Genomic DNA, 19,875 nt, shown 5'->3' with positions numbered 1-19,875 from the left:
ACATATGATTTTTGTTAACTTTAAAATTCCCTTTTTCTTTCTTTCATTCTAGGCGTCTGCTTTGGCCAAGGAATGCAGTCATTTTCTGGAGCAGGTAGAGCCAGGGTGTTACTCAGCTCAGACCCTGAGAATGCTCCAAATGTATGTAGAGAGATTAGGTGGTGAATTCTCCACCCTGCATTTCCAGGCTGTGAAAGCTAAGGCCTGTGCTGTGGGATCAGGGGCCTCGGGGCTGATGAAAGTGTGGAATGCTGCCTTGGTTCAGTGCCAAGAACTTAGGCAGCGTCTTGAGGAGAGGCAAAAGAAGGAGAATGGCGTAGATAAGAACCAGATCCAGCAGACCACAGCTGCAAACCCTCAAGAGGTATATGGAGGAGTAGAGAAGGAGGAGAAAAGGAGCGAGTTGGGGGAGGACGAATGCTCCCTGAGACAGCAGCCAACCCCTCAGAAAGAGGTCGTCAATATCTCAAAAAGTGAAGGAGATAGCACCACTGCTGCATGCCTCAACCACGATTTAAAACAGGACTTGAAAGATGGTGAGGGAGGAGAATCCCAAGCACATAAATTACACGGAGAAGAAGTTAAAATCAAAAACAATTCTCCAGTTTTTCCAGAAAACGGCCAATTTCCTCCAGAAACCAAACAAATGTTCAGAACACATCACAGTGAGGAAGATCTGAGGAGAACAGACTCAATTAATGAGGGCGATGATCTCGCATTGCACCAACCTTTGGGTCGGTCCCTGAGCGAGGGCTCATGTGCGAGCTCTCATTTGACAAGCATCGTTGGCCTTTCACCTTTAAATGGGAGACACAAACACTGTCAGCCACTGGAACCAAATCTGCAGACCGTCCAAAATCTGCCCGTTTCCCATAACGAGAGTTTACGGTCAGGAAACCTGAGCTGCGAGTCAAAAACAGACGGTAATGAAGAGGAGGGTGGAGGATGCTCGGCCTCTACACAGAGCCCTAAGGATTTAAAGACCCCAGAGACATCACTCACACCAACAGAAAACAATGGCAGCAATGTTTTGTAAGTAAACCCCCCTGCCTCAGCTGTAATTTAAATCTCAGTGAGATGCTGTACATGAGGAAATGGATATATAGGTTATATTCATGAATGGCTCAGTTGTTCTGTAGTTGCAACACTGTCACACCCGCACAAATACATCATACTGATCCCAAGCTCACCTGGGTTACATTATGAGCTTCACATTCACACTTTCCATTCCCTGTATGCGGAACAGGAAACTGCGGAGGATCATGGAGGAGCTGCTGTCCACAGAGAGGGAGTACGTCAAGGCCCTGTGTTATGTTCGAGATCACTACTTCCCCGAGCTGGAGAGGCCCGACGTCCCTCAGGACCTCCGAGGCCAGAGGGGGAGCATCTTCGGCAACTTAGAAAAACTCCACGACTTCCACCGGCATCACTTCCTGAAAGAGTTGGAGAGCTGCGTGGATGAACCATTCAGAGTGGGACGCTGCTTCTTACGACATGTATGTGTAATATTAACAGTGAAAAGAAGTATTACAAATGAATTATAGCCTGCAAGTTCGGTAAGACCTGGGTTATTGTTGTTTATCACGAAACTATGTCAAGGCAGATGTGAGACGTTAATGTTGTCCATGGTTTCCTGTTTTGAGCCAAAACCATAACAATTAAGCATGATCGTTTGCCAACAAAAGCCCTGCCAGATGTGTCCTGATTGTAGAACAATGCAATGTCTTTATTTCCAATTTAACAACTGTTTATTCAACACATTTATTGGAATTGAGAAGTAGAAACGACACACATGTGAACTGCTCTTATACACTGTTTAGTCTGCACAGTTTGACGTGTGCGTATTCTTTTGTTGCCGATGATGATGATGACTAACGTTCTTTCTTTTTCATCTGTTTTTTTTTTAGAGAGACAGCTTTGCTTTGTATGCCCTTTACAGCAAGAACAAACCACAGTCTGATTGTCTTCTCATTAATCATGGACAGTGCTTCTTCAAGGTGAGAAGCACTGCCATCCTCTCTTTGCTCTTCATTCCTATTCCCATTTCTCTTCTCAAAACCACGTCCTCACTTTTCTTTAAGAAAACTGGAGATAATTATGTGTTAAGAATCGACTAGCTGCTATGTGAGCTTGTACTTAGACCAAGCAGTTCTTTGAGTTACTTTTAATGTTAAGATTTATAATGCAGAAAAATATAAATCAACTAATATATTACAATGTTTTGTCATGGATTAGAATACACCCCAGTACACAGTCTTTTAACTGAAACAAAGTACTTTATAAAGTATTCTGAAATTGCCCAGTTGGTATAATGATTTACTTTTTGATTCTTAAGAAAGATGTATACTTAAGGACTTTTACTTGACACTGAGAACTTCTACACCGTGGTATTGCTACTTTTACTTGTGAAAAAAATATTAGTACTTATACCACTTCTGAGCCAAGCTGATAGCATTGCTAATAAAAATAAGTGACTTTCTAAGAATGGGGGCGCGGCTCTTTACACTAAGTCATGATGGATATCTGTCTTATCATTAAAGTGTTCTGCAAATAGACTTCACCATTATTCGAATACCTTACGAGTACATTTCTAGCGCTGCTGGACAATAATGAAGCGTTGTCTCCTCTCCTCGTACGGCAGCAAAAGCAGCTGAAGCTGGGGGATAAGATGGACCTGTGGTCGTACCTGCTGAAGCCCGTGCAGCGGATCAGTAAGTACAGCCTGTTGCTGCAGGACATGATGAGGGAGTGCGGTCCGGGACAAACCAGAGAGATGGCTGAGGTCAAGGCCGCCCTGGAGGTCGTCCACTTCCAACTTCGCCATGGCAACAACCTGCTGGCAATGGACGCCATCCACCACTGCGACGTAAGATAATAATAATAATAATAATAATAATAATAATAATAATAATAATAATAGTAACAATAATAATAGATTACATTTGTATAGCGCCTTTCAAGGGACCCAAGGCTGCTTTACATGGTGAATAAACAAACAAACAAAAGGGGCAAATAAATAAGTACAAATTAAATAAATAGCAATGAGAGTGGAAGCAGGGGGACTGTGATGGGTTAGGGGTCAAAGGCCATGGTGAACAGGTGAGTTTTTAATGAAGATAGGCAGCTCGTTCCTTTAAAATGTTGTGTTGTATTGTAAACCGAAATATAAAGAAAGACCATAAGAAGGGGATGTCTTCATGTCCTGTATACATTACATACCTATATAGTTATGCTCTATAGATATATAGTATACTGTGATAAGAATGACTCATCACCCTCCAGCAGTGAGCAGTGAGCAGTGATCATTGAAATCTCCACTTCGATGGGGAAAGCATAGTTGGCAGACAGGTACAGACAAGGCAAGGTGACAGCATTCATCCATTACAGTTATTTGTAAGTGAGGGGAAGGAGTACAGTTTTCCAAAACATTCATCATTGTGGATTTGTGCAATACAGGTCACCAGGGATTGATGTGGGTGGAAGAAATAAAATGGGTTAATTATAGAGAAAGAATTATAGTTTCATAATCTTTCCATGGAATGTGAAGGGAGATGCTATGTGCTTGGGATGTGCTCCATTACCAAAAGAGCAGATTCATAGGAATTGTGTTGGTTAGCTTATAAAGGTTATTGTTTCTGTACATTGTCCCAAAATACTTTGTAGTGATTTTAACTGAAATTGCCTAAAGCATTTATATTAAATGCGTATGTCCTCATCAGCTAAATTTAAAAACAAAATAATCATTTTTGGGAGAAAAGGCTGATAGTACATCATATTGATAAATAATTTGTAGAGTTGAAGTTGGTATTTTCTATTTATTTTTGCTGAATACCATACATAACCCCCCATAATCTCTTTTTTGTGTGTACTGCAGGTTAATCTGAAGGAGCAGGGGCAACTGATACGGCAGGATGAGTTCTTGGTCACATTCAGGAAGAAAAAATGTTTACGCCACATTTTTCTCTTTCAAGAACTGATTCTTTTTAGCAAAACCAGGAAGACGGATGTAGGAAATGATACATATATCTACAAACAGTCATTCAAGGTACACTTTTTGTTGAACATACACAACTTGATGTAAGGTCTAAATGTGTTAATGTAAACCAGAAGTAGTAAATTAAGCAATAACAGTTTCAGATGTACTACTACTTCCTCTTTTGTTGGAACAGGGTAACTCCCTAAATGTGTGTGCATGCTGAATGACAATTACAACTCTCTTGTAACACACCTACTCATTATTTGCAGACGTCATTCTTTGAGAAAAACTCCAAATGACCTAAGGCCTGGACATGAAAATTGGCTTTGAACGTTGTCCCATTTAGAGCTTCGCGTTAGAAATAATATCTCAAAGAACATTTGGATACTTTACTAGAATGTTAATGAGAGAAAAGAAAACATTGCAGTACATTAAATATAATTGAAATTCATGGATTTAAATTGTATATATTTCACCTAATATTTAAGTACTTTAACAAGAGAGCAAACATTAGACCAGTGGTTCTCAAATCTTTTCTGTCAGGCCCCCCCTTTGGAGAAAAAAAAAAGTCGGGTCCCCCCAGCACAAATAGTCAGGCTCAGTGGCGGCGGCAGAGATTTTTTTTGGGGGCGCTGTGGGGTAGCTTGACGTTTCATAGAGGGTGCTCTAACATTTAGGGTTTCCCATTAATGTACCGGTCGCTACAGTGGAATTTACTACTACAACACTCCCCACGCATATACACAGTGTGACAGTTACAATGAAGGCTCGATAATCAGCTCATGGCATATAGGTGTAAGCAGGGGTAAAGTGCTATTTTTATAGGTGGTGTGTGGACCTTACATAGGGGGGTCCGGGGGCACGCTCCCCCGGGAAGATTTATTTTTAAGTATTGAAGTTAAATGCATCAATCTGGTGCACTTTGAGAGCAACATGAAGAGATCTAAGGATATATCTATCAACACTCATTTGAAACAGAACTGTAAACAGATTTACTTTTTCTCTATGGATATTTTACAAATCACCCTTTTAAACTTTATTCTTTTTTCATACCTGTTTTTCATTTATTCTCTTATTTTTTTATAACTATAATGATCATATAAACGTGTGCCTTGGAAATAATTTTTACATTAATGGTGACCAAAACATTTGAGACCCACTGAGATAACAGTGAGAGAGTCCTTTAGTTCACTGAGCCTCTCAGTCTGACAGGAGAGGACCCTCCTCCACCTTGTTGTTGAAAAAACTCCTTATATCCGTTAGCGTAGCTCGCTAGCACCAGAAGCTAACAACAACGATCTCCGGTACCGGTGCGCTCTCTCTCTCTCTCTCTCTCGCGCACACAAAATGTCTCGTTCCACACACATACACAGAGCCAAGCTTTAATGAAACACAGAGACCCAGACGTAATAGTACTGTACTGCATCATATTATTTTCGAATCAATCATTTTTCAAATTATGATATTATTTTTATTTTTTATTTTTTAAATCTTTTTTTTCCTCCTGGTCTCTCGCGCCCCCCCTGGCATGCCTCTGCGCCCCCCACTTTGAGAGCCAATGCATTAGACTAACACCTAAATCAGCATAAACCCCATTAACACCTTGGAGAAGCTTTCAACTGCAACTATAAGCAAATATTCAGGAGCCAACCTCGACCTCCAGGTTAACAACAATGTAGCTTTGGCCCCATACACTACACTTTACTTTAGGGGCTGTCTTCCTATGAGATTCACACTTTGTCCACCACTAACATTTTGTCCTCACCAGAAGTTTATGAAATCTTCTGAAACACTGCATAACACACCACAAGTCAAAATAAAACAAGTTGTAGAGAATTGTCTGTACTTTTCATGCTTTTCATATTTCAAACTAACATGTTACATGACTAGCTTGTCTTTGCTTCCATTTAGACGTCAGATGTAGGCATGACCCAAAACAGTGGTGACAGCGGCCTGTGCTTTGAGATCTGGTTCAGGAAGAGGAAAACCCAGGACACATACACACTTCAATCAGCCAGTCGGGAGGCGAAGGACGCCTGGACCAAGGACCTGGAGCGTATCCTGTGGGAGCAGGCAGTACACAACAGAGGTACCAACAAATGGACACAAATACATAAACACGCACTGACATGGCATGACATGTCCATGACATGTCTTCATGCCAATATACTGTACTGCCCATTACAAATATTATAACATGTGTGAGGTTTATGTAATAGAGAGTTGTTGATGGCTCTCTCTACTGCAGTGAGGGTTGCCAAAGAAATGTAGTTGTACTTTGTATGATGGCAATAAAGATATAGTCTATTCTATTCTATTGATAGAGCCTTTTCATTATAAAGACATTTGCACTTCCTGTGTACCTATCTTTCTTGATATTTCAAAACAAGTGAGCATTTCCACAATTTCTACAACGTGGTGTTGCTTTCTATACCAAAGTAATAGATCTGAGAACTTCTTCCACCTCTGCCTGCGTTTTCTTTAATTTCCATTCCTGAATTTGAAAACATTTTGAACTGATTATTTCACTTGTGTTTTTAGAGGTCCGCATGCAGGAGAGAGTGTTCATGGGTATTGGAAACAAGCCGTTCATGGACATCCAGCCCAGTGATGCAGCAATCAATGACAGAGCTGTCAACTATGTACAGATGGGAAGAGGTAAGCAAATAGGTTTACTCACTGATTCATGGCTTTCATTTTATTCAGCAGCAGTGGCCAGGCCAGCAGATTGACTCAGGCCAGCCTGTTCGCCAATTCAAACCAACAAAATGCTAATTGTGTAGGCTAACCTTATTTGTTGATGCTGCCTAACAACTACCAGTGTAGTGATACACTTTGCCACTCTGTTTATCTGGGCAGAAAGGCATACAAGCATTTGGGAATGAGCAACAAGTAAACATCCCACATCTTACCGTAGTACAATATAGGCTACACACACCTTTTCAAATGTCCAAAACTTTCCATGACCTTGAGCGGAATTTATACTATTAATAACTACCATTTCCTTGCAATCCTGCTAATGTAACTAAAAAACAACTAAATGTGTACTCACTGAATCCTGATGGCCAGTCTGGAGAGGTGGAGGCTTCAGCTCTTCTTTAGTGATGATGCAATATTGACGTTGTGCCTGATGCATGGATTCTGACCTGTAAACCCATCAATTCAACTATTAGCTATTTTACCAAATGTTCATTGATGAAGGTGACAATAGGCTTTATATAACTTTTGGCTTTTTTGATCGTATCACCCACTTTCTCTCACTGCAGGAAACAGAGTGCTATCCTCACTTGGGCCATTGGATGGGTTTCTTGGGGTTCGTCCCAAATCTGGTGGTTCAGGAAGCAGCTCGTCCTCTTCCTCTTCATCTGGAAGAGGTTCCCTGTCTCCCGGGGGATACCTGTGTGGGCCAGAGAGGAGGGGGGTTACGGGGGGCCTTGGAGGATACGCATTGCCTTCTGGAGTTATAGAGGACGACGACCTGGACCATGAGAGTGGGAGTCACAGCTTACTGCGTGAGTTTAGTTAATATGTTCTTAACTCATACATAACCAAAATGTTATGAACCTGGAGATACTTTAACAGTTGTATTCCTCTCAAACAAAGTCACAGGTTTAGGTCAAGGGCAACCAAGGAGACTTCTAAAGGGAAGTTGATGGAATTGACCATTTATCCATTGAACGTGTGTGTAATCCAGCCTCCTCTTTGTTCCAGTGGACAGCTCCGAGTCATCTGGAGAGAGTGTGAGTGGCTTCAGCTGCTCCAGTCACAGCTACCAATCGGCCGTTGGAGGAGAGGTGGAGGAATCCTCTTCCCTTTGTTCCTCCATGAACACTGTTAAAGAGGCATTGGTTGCTCATAGGACTGAAGCCTCTGCAGTCTTCCAAAAACCAAGTGCTCTGGCAGGATCCCCAGTAAAAACCCAACCACCAGTTGCACCAAAGCCCAAGTTTAAACTACAAAAACAGACCAAGGACCTGCCCTGCGGCAAGGTGCAGTACAAAGCTCCTTACCACTGATTAACATGTTCACAATCTGGAAACTTAAAATACCTAGTGATTAATTCATCAATAAATGATCTCTGCCCTGTTTATCCGAACTGCACAATTAGTGTTTTGCAAATACCATGCCTGCACCATAAATACTGTCTGTTCAATAAAAGAATGTTGGAAATAATCCCTTTTTTATTCATTTTTTTATTATTGTGGTATTCAACAATGTTATTGCATATGGCATGTTTTCCTCAATTAGTGCCGCTCTAGTCTTTATACAGAAAAGTGATTTCTGCATGCAGATTGCATTTCCCAATCTCAATGATTCCTCTTATGTTGTGATTCATATTTCATTGTATGTTGTATGCAATCCCTCAGGCTCAGAACACCAGTGTTGGAAAATCCACTGAAGTTTGACCTGTGATGCAGTACAAGGTGAGTGTGAGTAATTTATACTTTACCCATTGTTCTTAAACTTTTATTTACTATAACTCCTTTTGAACAGTTGGTAATTATGTGTACTATAAACTGTTCTGCTGTGGAAAGAAAATTGATTTAAACTTTTTTTTCTTCTACAGGTTTGGATTTCATCCAAGAAATGCCATCTGTTGACGACAGCGTTGAAGATGAAACCATTCAAACAGACATCCTTTTATAGACCAACTGTAATCCATAACCACTCTGTAAATAGTTGTCCTAATAATTGTTTTTAAAAAAGTCTGTAAATGTACTGTACTCAAACATTTCAAAAATGCTTAACTGACATGGCTGTCCCTCTAAACCAGTCTCATATCTCTTGCAAAGGATCATAGAGTTTCTGCAGTCTTTCAGTGCTTACCTGCTATTTGTAACACAATGCTAATAATCGTGGTGAAATTAAATGAGCAGAATGTTATTAACAAGCAACTTACGGATTCTAGAGGAGTTTTGTAAAATGTGGAGGTCCGTGAAGAATTGTATCACAAAGGCAGCAAACACCATTATGCCTTTTTGTCCCATATGTATTTCCTTTTGTACAGATTTATCAAACTTGTTAAAACATGTCATACTTTTTTCCTCAAAAATAAAACACATTCACTCTTTCCTTTCTTTTGATCAGTCGCACAAACTAATATTTTACTGAAATGAAGGATAGCAACTTGCTTTTGTATTTGAAATGTAGCGGATTTACAGTGATGATAGGTGTCCTTTGTGTATTTATTTGCACAATAACCTTGTTTGTATCCAAACCAAGATGCAAGATCTTTAAACAAAAAAATGTGTGGCTAACATCTAATAAAGTCTAATATTTTAATTAGTCAAATAGTTAGTCAATTTCTGGCCCAAATTTAAGATGGGGAATTAATATAGTCGAGTAAGTTATCAAAATGTATTTCCTTAATTAATGAAAAGTAAATATGCAACACCAGAATATCCAAACCCACATGAAAGAGTTAACATAATTTGAAGAGAATCGATTGATTTGTTCACAATACTTTACTTTTTAAAAGTGAAGAAGAACATGTAACATTGTAGCCAACATATCGCATTAAACGGTATGAAAGATAGTTAGATTACTTTAACTAGCCTACTAACAGTTCTATCTAACAGGAAATGTTATGCTTCATTGCGCTCAACAGGAACCCCACTCACATACTTCCCCTAAAGCTTCTGCTTTTCTGACTTCTTTAGAAGTAAAGGTTTCAAAAATATTTCCTATTTATTTTTCTTGGAAACACTTGATTACTATTAGATCGGGAACTGAGACGCCACAGTCTTTTAGCCAAGCCTGCCTTGGAAAGCGTACTTAGTCATTTCCACTCTGTGCATGCAATGCACAGCTCTGGAGCCAATACTCTTATATGTGGTTTATAATAGTCTGCCTTTAGAGCTGCAAACCATATGACTGACTCTTACTGTGTAATGTGTATGGGTTTTACTCGAAATAAACTAGGCTCATAAGCCAACATGTAACCAAGTGTAATACCGGAGTGAAAAAGAAGAGAGAAAGAAATATATATAAAATAGTGAAACAAACAAAAGGTTACATCTTAAAGTATAAATACTTATCAAATACACCTGCTTTTAATTGCCTTCTTATTTTTAATATTAGTAGCATATTGCCATATTGTTGTAATTCTAAGTAAATGTTACTGCACTCTGTACCTTTCCACTATTCTTCTGTTACGTCAAAGTGGACCTCTACTTATTCTTGGCTAACCCAGCACACACAAATTAGAGTTCAAACCATCCTTCAGTAATGAATCACCGGAAGATGTTTGCAAGAGGCTACAACTCAACGTGTGGGCGCTTGCGCGAAAGGGTCGCGTCACGCCCACCACCAGGAGGAGGACCACTACAAATAAGAGCGAGATAACGGTGAGGGTTCACACACATATTCCCCTTTGAGCCGCGCTGCAGATTCGCTGGAAACACAGTTTGGTCCAAGAACACACCTGCAGTCATGTCTAAAGGTAAGTTGTACTCTCATTACTTGCATTTGTTGTCATACAATGCCGGTGCTATTTAAACAACAACAACAACCATTTGCGATGTAATTGCATAAAAAAAGTCGTGTAGTAGCCTAGTTCACAACTAGGTAAGTTATTGAACAGAAACTCGGCTATGCGTAATGATATGTATTTATTTTGCAAGTCAAGGATTTTGCTTTGCAGTTTTATCTCTACCGTTTTCTGTACAGGTGTTTGTGTTAAGGCAACTCACTTTCAGTTTATTTAATGCAGTGCTCATTTATTCTAGTCACTGACAGAATAGTAAATGAGAAGGAAGGTCAAACAATGTTGTCAGAATATACTTTAGTCATGATGTGTCCGAAAGAACCTGACAAATGTTAAGTTGTCACATCCTGCACTATCATTCTGTCAAGCACAGAACCATCTAACATCTGAAGACCGATGCATCTAAAAACGGTTTGAACCGCATGTTTGAGCCGATGATTGTTGTCCTTGGACCCTTTTAATAGCAGCTGAAAGCAGCTGGAGTCAACTGGTTAGGAAGGCACACAGACAAACATACATACAGAGACACAGAGACATACACGCACACGCTCACACACAACCCTACAAATAGTTAATTTGTATGACCTTTTAAAGACATTTAAAACTCCTCAAATACCTTTAAATGTTGAAATACAGCATTGACCTGTGTGTAGGCAACATGTGTAGTATAATTATGCCAAACATGGCTGGTGATGAGTAGTTTCACATTTTATGGAAGAAAAGGTAGAATAGGCATACGATTTTCCCTTTTACAGTAGGTGGCATAGAAGAGAACTTGTGAACAGAACAGTAAGTCTGAAGTCATAAATAAATGCTTTTTCTATTTTTTTTAATTCAATCTCCACAGGATGTTACTAATATGTATTTTTTGCAGCAATTACACACAAATAGAAATGAGCAAATATAACAACACTGACTACAGAATTAGAATAAACAGCACATTGATGAAGAAATGGCACCTGTTTTCCATCTGTTGGAAGCTTACAAAGCATTTAGTTGAAAGTGTCTGTGATGGAGCGCTGAAGTCAGCATGGGTGTTAACTGCAAGACTGAAAACTCCATTCACTTCTGACGGGAACATATTTATTTTTCCAGGGTTAAAACGCTGTTTACTGTACCAGCGGCTACACAGTTGACACTAGCTAGATTTGTTTTAATATCCTTATTAGTGCTGCCTGCTGAGACAGTGCCTCTGTGTGTGGTTCTGCGGGTCATGGGTGGTAAAGTTGGACTGAATTGTGGGCGTGCACAACGTGTAGAGGTCAGTGAGGAGGACAGAGTCATTTCTGGGGAATCTCTGCCCATCCGTGTCATATTAAAGCCTTGTGCTGTGAGTTATTTAACCCTATATACCTTTGAATACCCACATGAATACCATCTGCTTCATCACATGCACTGTGGTTTTAAATCAAAAGAGATGTTCTCTTGTGGCCAAAAAAACCACCCCACAAATCTTTACAGAAAGCATTACGTCAGTTTCCCAGTGCACCATTTGTCTGCTGTGAACGTTTCAGGTTCATGGACATTTATATGATATTCATCTTTATAATAGTTTTTACATTCTGTAAACTGAGGATCTGTTTTATTGAACTCTTAGCATGAGGTGCGATGTACTTAACAGTAATACTCTTGTCTACAAAATAAAACAGTAAAAATAAATCTGAATTTCCTGGACTCAAGTGAGATATTTCTTTCTCCAGATGTTTGTTCTCAAACACGATTAAATAGCATAATGCTTCATGCTTCCATGCTGATTTTTTATATGGTATTTGCCTATATCGAATGGCTGGAGAGTATTCACAGGCGGAACTGCAAAGCCCTCCTTATCCCCTGACTACAATCTACAGCTGTCCCAGAATAGGTAGCGCTGTCATCTATAAGGCATTTACCCCAATTAGTGACACAAACGTGTCTTCAATTAGAAACTGAACTAAGTTCAAGATCAGTAAAACATCAGAGCTACAGGAAGGTTGAGGAAACACTGAGGAATGATGGACTTGGTGTAAAACAGCAGGAAAACGATGCAGCTTAGTTTTTGTTGATCCAAGTCTAGCCTAGACCTGACACTCCTATATCCACATGAGGGTCTCCAGGGCTTTTGTTAACACATCATACTAATATATGGTCAGGGGATAACCTCCTGACATGTCATGGTGCAGTAGGTAGTGAATAACTTATATAGGGAGACCTTTAATTTGTCTAAAAACAAGAAATCCAATGGTGTGATTCTCTTTAGTCACAGGGTGCCCTGGGGAGAAGGAGTGGTTCTGTCTTTGCACACTTCACAAGCAGGCTGTGTTTACTTCTTGTTAAATCCAGCCCTTTGAAATTAAACGATCTTACCATTAAAGTATTTTTATCCCAAAGTCCACACAATTTTGCTTTGAGGATAAATAATAAACATTTGACCTTTTTTGTTTTGTTTTATTATATAAGTCAACTTGTAGCCAGGAAAGCAAAAAATACCTAAAAACATGTTAATTGCAACAACAAGATTCAGACTCTATGTACACTACAGATCTGTATGTTCTACTCATTTTAATGAATATAAAGAGAGCTACTTGCTATGTAACACGTTATACATTATTTGTTGAAGAAAACGACAAGTTGAGCATCTTTTCAGAGAATTTCAGATATAAAAACACAAAGGACCATATACTAATACATTAGTAAGGATACCAATATCAGGGTATAATTAGTGAAGTACAGTTTAGTAACCATAATAACCAAAAAGACTGTTGAGAGAATACTTAAAATAATTCACAGCGTATTGAATAGCAAACATACATGTTTATAAGGTTGATAATGGTAAAGATGTATAATGATCAACACCACCTTTTTAGGGTTATGCTTTCTGCTCATTTTTTCAGTGTTTTTTAAATGCCCTCACGTCTTTACAGCTCTGGACATTGAACGCTGGAACCTGGAGTGCGAGTTCAACAACACCGACCATCGCACCGATCTCAACGGTGTGGACCGTCTGATCCTGAGGAGAGGCCAGGTGTTCACAATCAGCCTCTACCTTCGCTCCGGAACCTTCCAACCGGGAGTCAGCTCCCTTGAGTTTGTCGCAGAGACAGGTGCTACTCCTACTTTACCTCTTTACTGTCTGTACACATACAAGTTTAAGTAAACATTTTAAAATATTATAAACGTTTCTGTAAGTATCCCTGTAATGCAGGACCTTAGTGTCACATTGGAACTTACTGTGTGTTTTTTCTTAAGCAACCTATTGTGATTGTAGATATGATCGGGGGAAGCAGCTGTAGAGGAACCTAAAGCAATTTCCCATGGTTCATTTTTCAGTGACACCGCTATTGGCTTTTACAAAGAGCACACTTACAGTAGCTTTAAGATGTTCTGTTGTTTTGTCCCTTAATGTTCTATGGGTGTTAGAGGACAAAGCTGTTATTGTTAGGAGCCACAGTTACAGTTTACTCATCATATTCTGCTGTTTGAACACTAAGTAAACACAGAGACATCTGAGTACTCTCCTCAGTTCATATTTTGATAAACTCTCATGCAGAGTATGATAAGTCAGCTGATACTTGCCATCATATCCAAAACAGGAAATGTTGCTTGCAGACAGGAAAGCATGTGTATAATCATAGATAACATTATCAAGCTATAAAAGTAAAGTATGTTTTAATGGATCAGAGTAGGAACCCTAATCCCACCCAATGAGAAGGAAGCGGCCTGCTCTTGTTTTAGTTGGATGAACCCGGTGGAAGATGTGAAGACATTTTTGGACTGAAATGAACACAGTGGATTTTAAGATGAAATTATTTATCACAATCCAAAGCTAAACTGAGGTCTCTTAGGGGGGGGGCTTGAGAGAGTTATAATGAGATGCCATTACACAGTTAAGCTGTCCATGCATGAGAACAGATTCCAGAGATGTTTGAACTAAATATAGTCAGGGTTGGGAAAACAGGCAAATGCACCCTGCGAGTTTCCATTGCCCAGACTCAAAATCTTTCCCAGATGGTATCTCTAACTAAGTTCTTTGTCACAGGTCCTCAGCCTAATGAGCAGTATGGCACCAGGGCCTCCTTTGGTCTGTCTGCCAGCATTGACACTTCCCGCTGGAGTGCTGCTGTCACCAGCCCCCCCGGAGACATGGTGGCCTTGTCCCTCTGCGCCGCCCCTGACGCACCTATCGGCCGCTACACCCTGACCCTGGGGCCATCAGAGCGGATTGAGTTCATCCTGCTCTTTAACCCCTGGTGCCCAGGTGGGTAAACAGACAGAAGTTATTTAAGAGCACTGCAGCACAGAGGGTATAGGAGAATGATTAACTGAATAGTTTTGTTGAATAATTATTGTCTGACCTTAAAGAAATAGTTAAACATTTTGGGAAATATAATTATTGATGTTTTTTTTGCCGATCTACACTGTTCTGGTAAATATGGGCAAGCAGCCAGTTAAACTTAGCATAATGGAAACAGAGGGAAACAGCTGGCCTGGTAAGCATCTGTAAATCATACTAATAAAGCTGTGAATGAACTCCATCAGATTGCAGGGTGCGGTTAAAAATGTTGTTCCCGAAGAAATTGAAGTCAACTGATGTTCCACTTCAGACATGTATTAGGACATTCATGATATTATTCTTAATGGTTCTTGGCAACAGGAGATGCAGTGTACATGGAAAATGAGCAGAGTTTGGAGGAATACGTCTTATCTCAGGATGGGATCATCTTTCGAGGCAGCCACAAACTTCCCATACCTACACCCTGGAACTTTGGCCAGGTACCAACACTAACACTGTTGCTGTCAGCCTCACTTCATCCTACACACTTTGTCCAGTCTGAGAGCCAACATTGTGTCTGAGTGGCAAAGGAGTTTGAACCCTCCTTATTTTGATAAAAGGAAGACATGTGCATTTCTAAAAAATATTTGGCGCTTGAATTGGCTGAGACATTTATATCTGACAGTGTACAGTCTGAGTCTGATAGCATGAGGGGAGTGTTATCTTTTCCTGCCTTTTCTTTGATATCTGACACAAAGTGTGATAAGCCTGGCATAAGCGTTGCATTACTGCTTTACAGCATGCCAGAGTTCCACGCTATGCGTTTGCACCGGTTTTAGTTGTTTCGAAACTGACTTGTCTAATCTCTCCTTGGTTATTTCTCCATCTCTAACCTTGTGTCAGTAACGGTCAGTAATAAGAAACTAATCAGCGTTTTTTTCTGTACAGTTTGAAAGTGGAATCCTGGACACCTGTCTGCAGATTTTGGATATGAATCCTAAATGTCTGCGAAATCCTGGCAAAGACTGCTCAGGGAGGAGAAATCCCATCTATGTTTCCAGGGTGCTCAGTGCCATGGTACTCATTTCCTTTCACTTATCCTTTGTTCATCTGCACAGATGATGTCATTTTAAACTAAACATTTAAAAGTCTTGGATTTCAGAATTTAAATGTATTATTCCTTTGCCTGTTAGGTGAATTGTAATGACGACAAAGGGGTGTTGCTGGGGAAATGGACAGATGGCTATGAAGGAGGTGTCAGCCCCCTGTTCTGGAAGGGCAGTGTGGAGATTCTGCGCAACTGGGACAAACAGGCCTGTCAGCCTGTTCGCTACGGACAGTGTTGGGTGTTTGCAGCTGTAGCGTGCACAAGTAAGATAGGACACAGTGGAGCTTTGTGGCCTATCACTGAAAAACACATTCGATTTGTCTCAAACGGACACAAGAAATGTGTAAACACACAGTAAATATATACATTTGTCTGTTCCTGTTAGTATTGCAATACTCATGTAAGTTGCTTATATACCCTGTTAGTTTCCAGAGCGCTTGGCATCCCCTGCCGAGTCATCACCAACTACGTGTCAGCCCACGACAACAACGGCGACTTGGTGATCGAACGCTACATCAATGAAAACGGTGGCCTCCTTAAGTCTGGAGAAATGATATGGTCAGAACATATTTAATAAATTAAGAAAAAGGTCTAATGTGTAGGGATGTAACTAAAGATTATTTGCATTATCATTTAATGTGTAGATTGTCAGGAAATGTTGTAAAACATCCATTCCCAGTTTCTCAAAGACCGTGTCGAAGTCTTTGAATGTCTCTTTTTGTCAATGTTAACCGAAAGATAAACTTACTTAAATATGATATATAAAAGATAAAGCAAAATATCATAAAATAGCATATTCTGCATGAAAAACCTCTTCAGATTAAACAATTATTCAAATAGTTGCCAAATAATTTGTTTTGTAGATCCACTGATTTATCGGTCAATAATTGTTGCAGCTCTAATATTAACTTACTTTTCAATGATAGATATGTTAGTATTATTAGAAGCTTTCCATGCCTGTAGTTAGGCAGATTTGATTATTAACTACAACTTGACCGTCTAGTTTGCAGTAAATACTGATAACAAAATGTGTAGGAGGCTGATGGTGTGTTTGTATCTGTAGGAATTATCATTGCTGGGTAGAGAACTGGATGAGCCGGCCTGAATTTAAATCTGATTTTAACGGCTGGCAGGCCAGTGACCCTACACCTCAGGAGAAAAGTGAAGGTACTGAACACACTTCAATCAATTAATCATTGAGCCTACTTTTGATCAAGACAAATCCTCACCAAAGTTGATCTTTTTAACTTAGGAGTGTTCTGCTGCGGCCCAACCCCTGTCAGAGCCATTAAGGAGGGTGAGCTCACTTCCAAGTACGACGCCCCATTTGTCTTTGCTGAGGTCAATGCTGATGTCGTCAACATCATGAAGAAAAAAGACGGCAGCACATCAAAAGTCACCACATACACATATGTGGGGAAGAAAATCAGCACAAAGAGAGTGGGCAGTGACGCCAGAGAGGACGTCACTCATCTCTACAAGTACCCTGAAGGTATAAAGAGATAGACTAAACTAATATTCAATAGGGGTGGTCCTTATCATTTCTATATTATCACAAGACACCGTAAACATGACCATTACTTTATACAGGCCTTTTTCGCATATCAGTAGGTCACAAAGAGTTCACTTGCTGTTTACATTCTTACATTCCCTATCAGTATTTGTGTTATTCTTAATGTACATAAAGTGTTCAAGAAGGTCACATTTAAGCTTGTTTTGTATAACGGGACAATTTAACAAGTTAAAAACATAGAAAATTACCTTTTTTTAAGGGCTAAAACAAATGTGGGACTTCTTTCTTTCAGTGTTTGATTTGTGACTTCCATATTTCCAGGTTCTGATGAAGAGCGGGAGGCTTTCAAGAAGGCTAACCACCAGAACAAGCTGCTCCAACAGCAGCAAAATGAAGGCCTACACATCGCCATCAAAGTCACATCAGACATGAGAAAGGGCTGCGACTTTGACGTGTTCGCCGTGGTCACAAACAACACGCAAAGCGACAAGAAGTGCCGGCTGGTGTTTGGATCCTGTGCTGTGTCCTACAGCGGACATATGGGAAATAATTGTGGTTTTAAAGATCTGCTCAATGTTGAGCTCTCCCCAGGAGCAGGTGAGGTAGTGTTTTTCACGTGAATGCTCTATACACTTGACTTTGCACTGCGAGTATTCAATAGATTGTGTGTTTTCTTTTAGAGAGGCGCGTCCCACTAAGACTGAACTACTCTAAGTACGGTGAGCAACTCACTGAGGACAACTTGATCCGCCTGGCAGTTCTGTTGATAGACTTCTCCAACAGTCAGGCAATGCTGGCTGTGAGGAACATTGTGCTGGAGAATCCTGAAATCAAAGTCAGAGTGAGTATATGACCTGCAACTGGAGCTATATATTAGGGACAACTTTTAAATAACAATGCCAAAAAAGTACATATATACAGTAATGTCCAAAGTCAAAACAAGCCATGAAGATGTATTAGAAAAGTGAAACAAAAGCAGGCCAGTTAATCACTAGGACGTAGATATACAGTAGGATTAGAGTATTGTATCAACAACACATATTCCCAAGTATGTGTAAACCACGATTAAATAGCATAATGCATAATTTTACTTTACCCAATTAGGTAAAGTAAAAAAGTTTTCAACATATAGTGAGACTTTTAATCACTAAGTTCTTGTGCTCTGCAGATCCTGGGTGAACCGAAGGAAGGAAGGAAGCTGGCTGCAGAGATCACCCTCAAAAACCCTCTTCCAGAGGCGCTGGAGAACTGCTGCTTCAGCATCGAAGGGGCCAACCTGACTTCGGGACAAGTCCTCTCTGAGAGGTTGTATGAGTTCCTTCTGATTGAAATCATTTTCTTTACTCATTAAAACCAACCACTGACCTGTCATAAATGACTCTGCAGACACCAACATGCACACAGTCAATTATAAAAAAAAAAAGGTTCCCCAAGAATGAAATCTGATAAACATTTGAATTCAGTGACAGGACGCAGAGCAACCAGACTCATTCTGCCTCTTTTGCTATGACAACACATTGACCAACTTTTGACCTTTTCAAATCATATGTGTCTGTCGTGGACATTTGTTTTTCCCATTCGACTTCCAAACTCTGAGATATGTGTTATTTTGTTTTATGACTTGTTCCCCCTCTCTTGGTGCAGCCTCCAGATGTGTGGCTGGATGTGCCTCTGTTTAGACAGGACAGGAGCCCACTGCTAAAGAAAGAAGCAGAGACTTAGTGGGGTCGAGACAAGTTTAAGAATGCTATAATATACTAGTGAGGAGGCCTTATTGTTCAAGTTTTTAAATGACCTTTAGTCATTTACTGTATGCTAAGTTAATAAACTACAGCTTCCTTCCCATCATCTCCATACATAGTGTAAACTGACATGAGTCGATAGTCTTTGGTAATTGATCGTCTAAACATTTATTCAATCAGAAGACAAGAAAAATGTCTCTCTCTAGTGTACGTGTCACAATCTTACTGTCTAAATATTTACCCTACAGGCTTGGCTCTTCAGTGGGACCTGGGGAGGATGCCAAGGTGAAAATATACTTCACTCCCACCCACTCTGGTAGGAGAAAGCTGGTGGTCGACTTCGACAGCAACAAACTGTGTCACGTCAAGGGCTACAGGAATGTCATTATCGGGAAAAAATAAAGCCTTTACCGTCCATGAGATGGCCGAGCCGGCACTGTTTTGTCAACAGTTACTACAAGCCTTTTATCTAAAGATATGCAAATGCACGCTTTTTTGCACAGTTTGAAAACAAAAAGCTTTTCCACTCAAATACTTTATAATCTCACTGTTTAGTCCAAAATGCTTAATGTATATTTGTTTATTTTAGTGACAACGCTTTATGCTCATTAAGGCTTATTCAATCTGTGCATGCTAAAATGTTGACAGAATATATACTGTGATCTGAATTAATAGCTAGTCACTTTAGTACTATGTTTTATTTTTATACCTTTTCATTGCTACAATTAAAAGAGTTGTTGCACCCTTGCATCAAAGCAATGTGTTTATCGTTTTTTGAGCTTCTCCTTTCACCATATGGG

General features: G+C 39.9%; 2 protein-coding genes across 4 annotated transcripts in view; both read left to right on the top strand.

Moving 5' to 3' along the window:
- The window catches only part of quob (quattro b), a 29,834-nt gene extending 20,787 nt beyond the window's left edge, over positions 1-9,047 (top strand). For 2 of the 3 annotated variants that reach the window (XM_079681346.1, XM_079681344.1), the window contains exons 14-24: positions 53-1,032; positions 1,247-1,496; positions 1,908-1,997; positions 2,642-2,866; positions 3,875-4,045; positions 5,888-6,065; positions 6,518-6,634; positions 7,243-7,488; positions 7,688-7,965; positions 8,344-8,400; positions 8,544-9,047. In XM_079681346.1, coding sequence (XP_079537472.1) covers positions 53-1,032; positions 1,247-1,496; positions 1,908-1,997; positions 2,642-2,866; positions 3,875-4,045; positions 5,888-6,065; positions 6,518-6,634; positions 7,243-7,488; positions 7,688-7,965; positions 8,344-8,382 — 2,574 coding nt within the window. In that variant the 3' untranslated portion in view covers positions 8,383-8,400; positions 8,544-9,047. Of the gene's footprint in view, positions 1-52; positions 1,033-1,246; positions 1,497-1,907; positions 1,998-2,641; positions 2,867-3,874; positions 4,046-5,887; positions 6,066-6,517; positions 6,635-7,242; positions 7,489-7,687; positions 7,966-8,343; positions 8,407-8,543 lie in introns of all 3 variants that reach the window. The other variant, XM_079681345.1, reaches the window with a different exon arrangement.
- A 1,263-nt stretch (positions 9,048-10,310) lies between these two features.
- On the top strand, positions 10,311-19,830 carry tgm2b (transglutaminase 2b). Its single transcript, XM_079684444.1, has 13 exons — positions 10,311-10,418; positions 13,364-13,543; positions 14,479-14,697; positions 15,094-15,212; positions 15,661-15,789; positions 15,906-16,083; positions 16,246-16,378; positions 16,884-16,987; positions 17,073-17,312; positions 17,655-17,930; positions 18,014-18,174; positions 18,502-18,638; positions 19,324-19,830. The coding sequence occupies exons 1-13, from the start codon at positions 10,409-10,411 to the stop codon at positions 19,475-19,477; spliced, it is 2,040 nt and encodes a 679-aa protein (XP_079540570.1). The 5' UTR covers positions 10,311-10,408; the 3' UTR covers positions 19,478-19,830.
- The last annotated feature ends 45 nt before the right edge of the window (positions 19,831-19,875 follow it).

Source organism: Notothenia rossii, assembly GCF_949606895.1.
Source record: "Notothenia rossii genome assembly, chromosome: 5".
NCBI classification, from domain to species: domain Eukaryota; kingdom Metazoa; phylum Chordata; class Actinopteri; order Perciformes; family Nototheniidae; genus Notothenia; species Notothenia rossii.
This window is presented reverse-complemented; position numbering and strand designations above follow the sequence as displayed.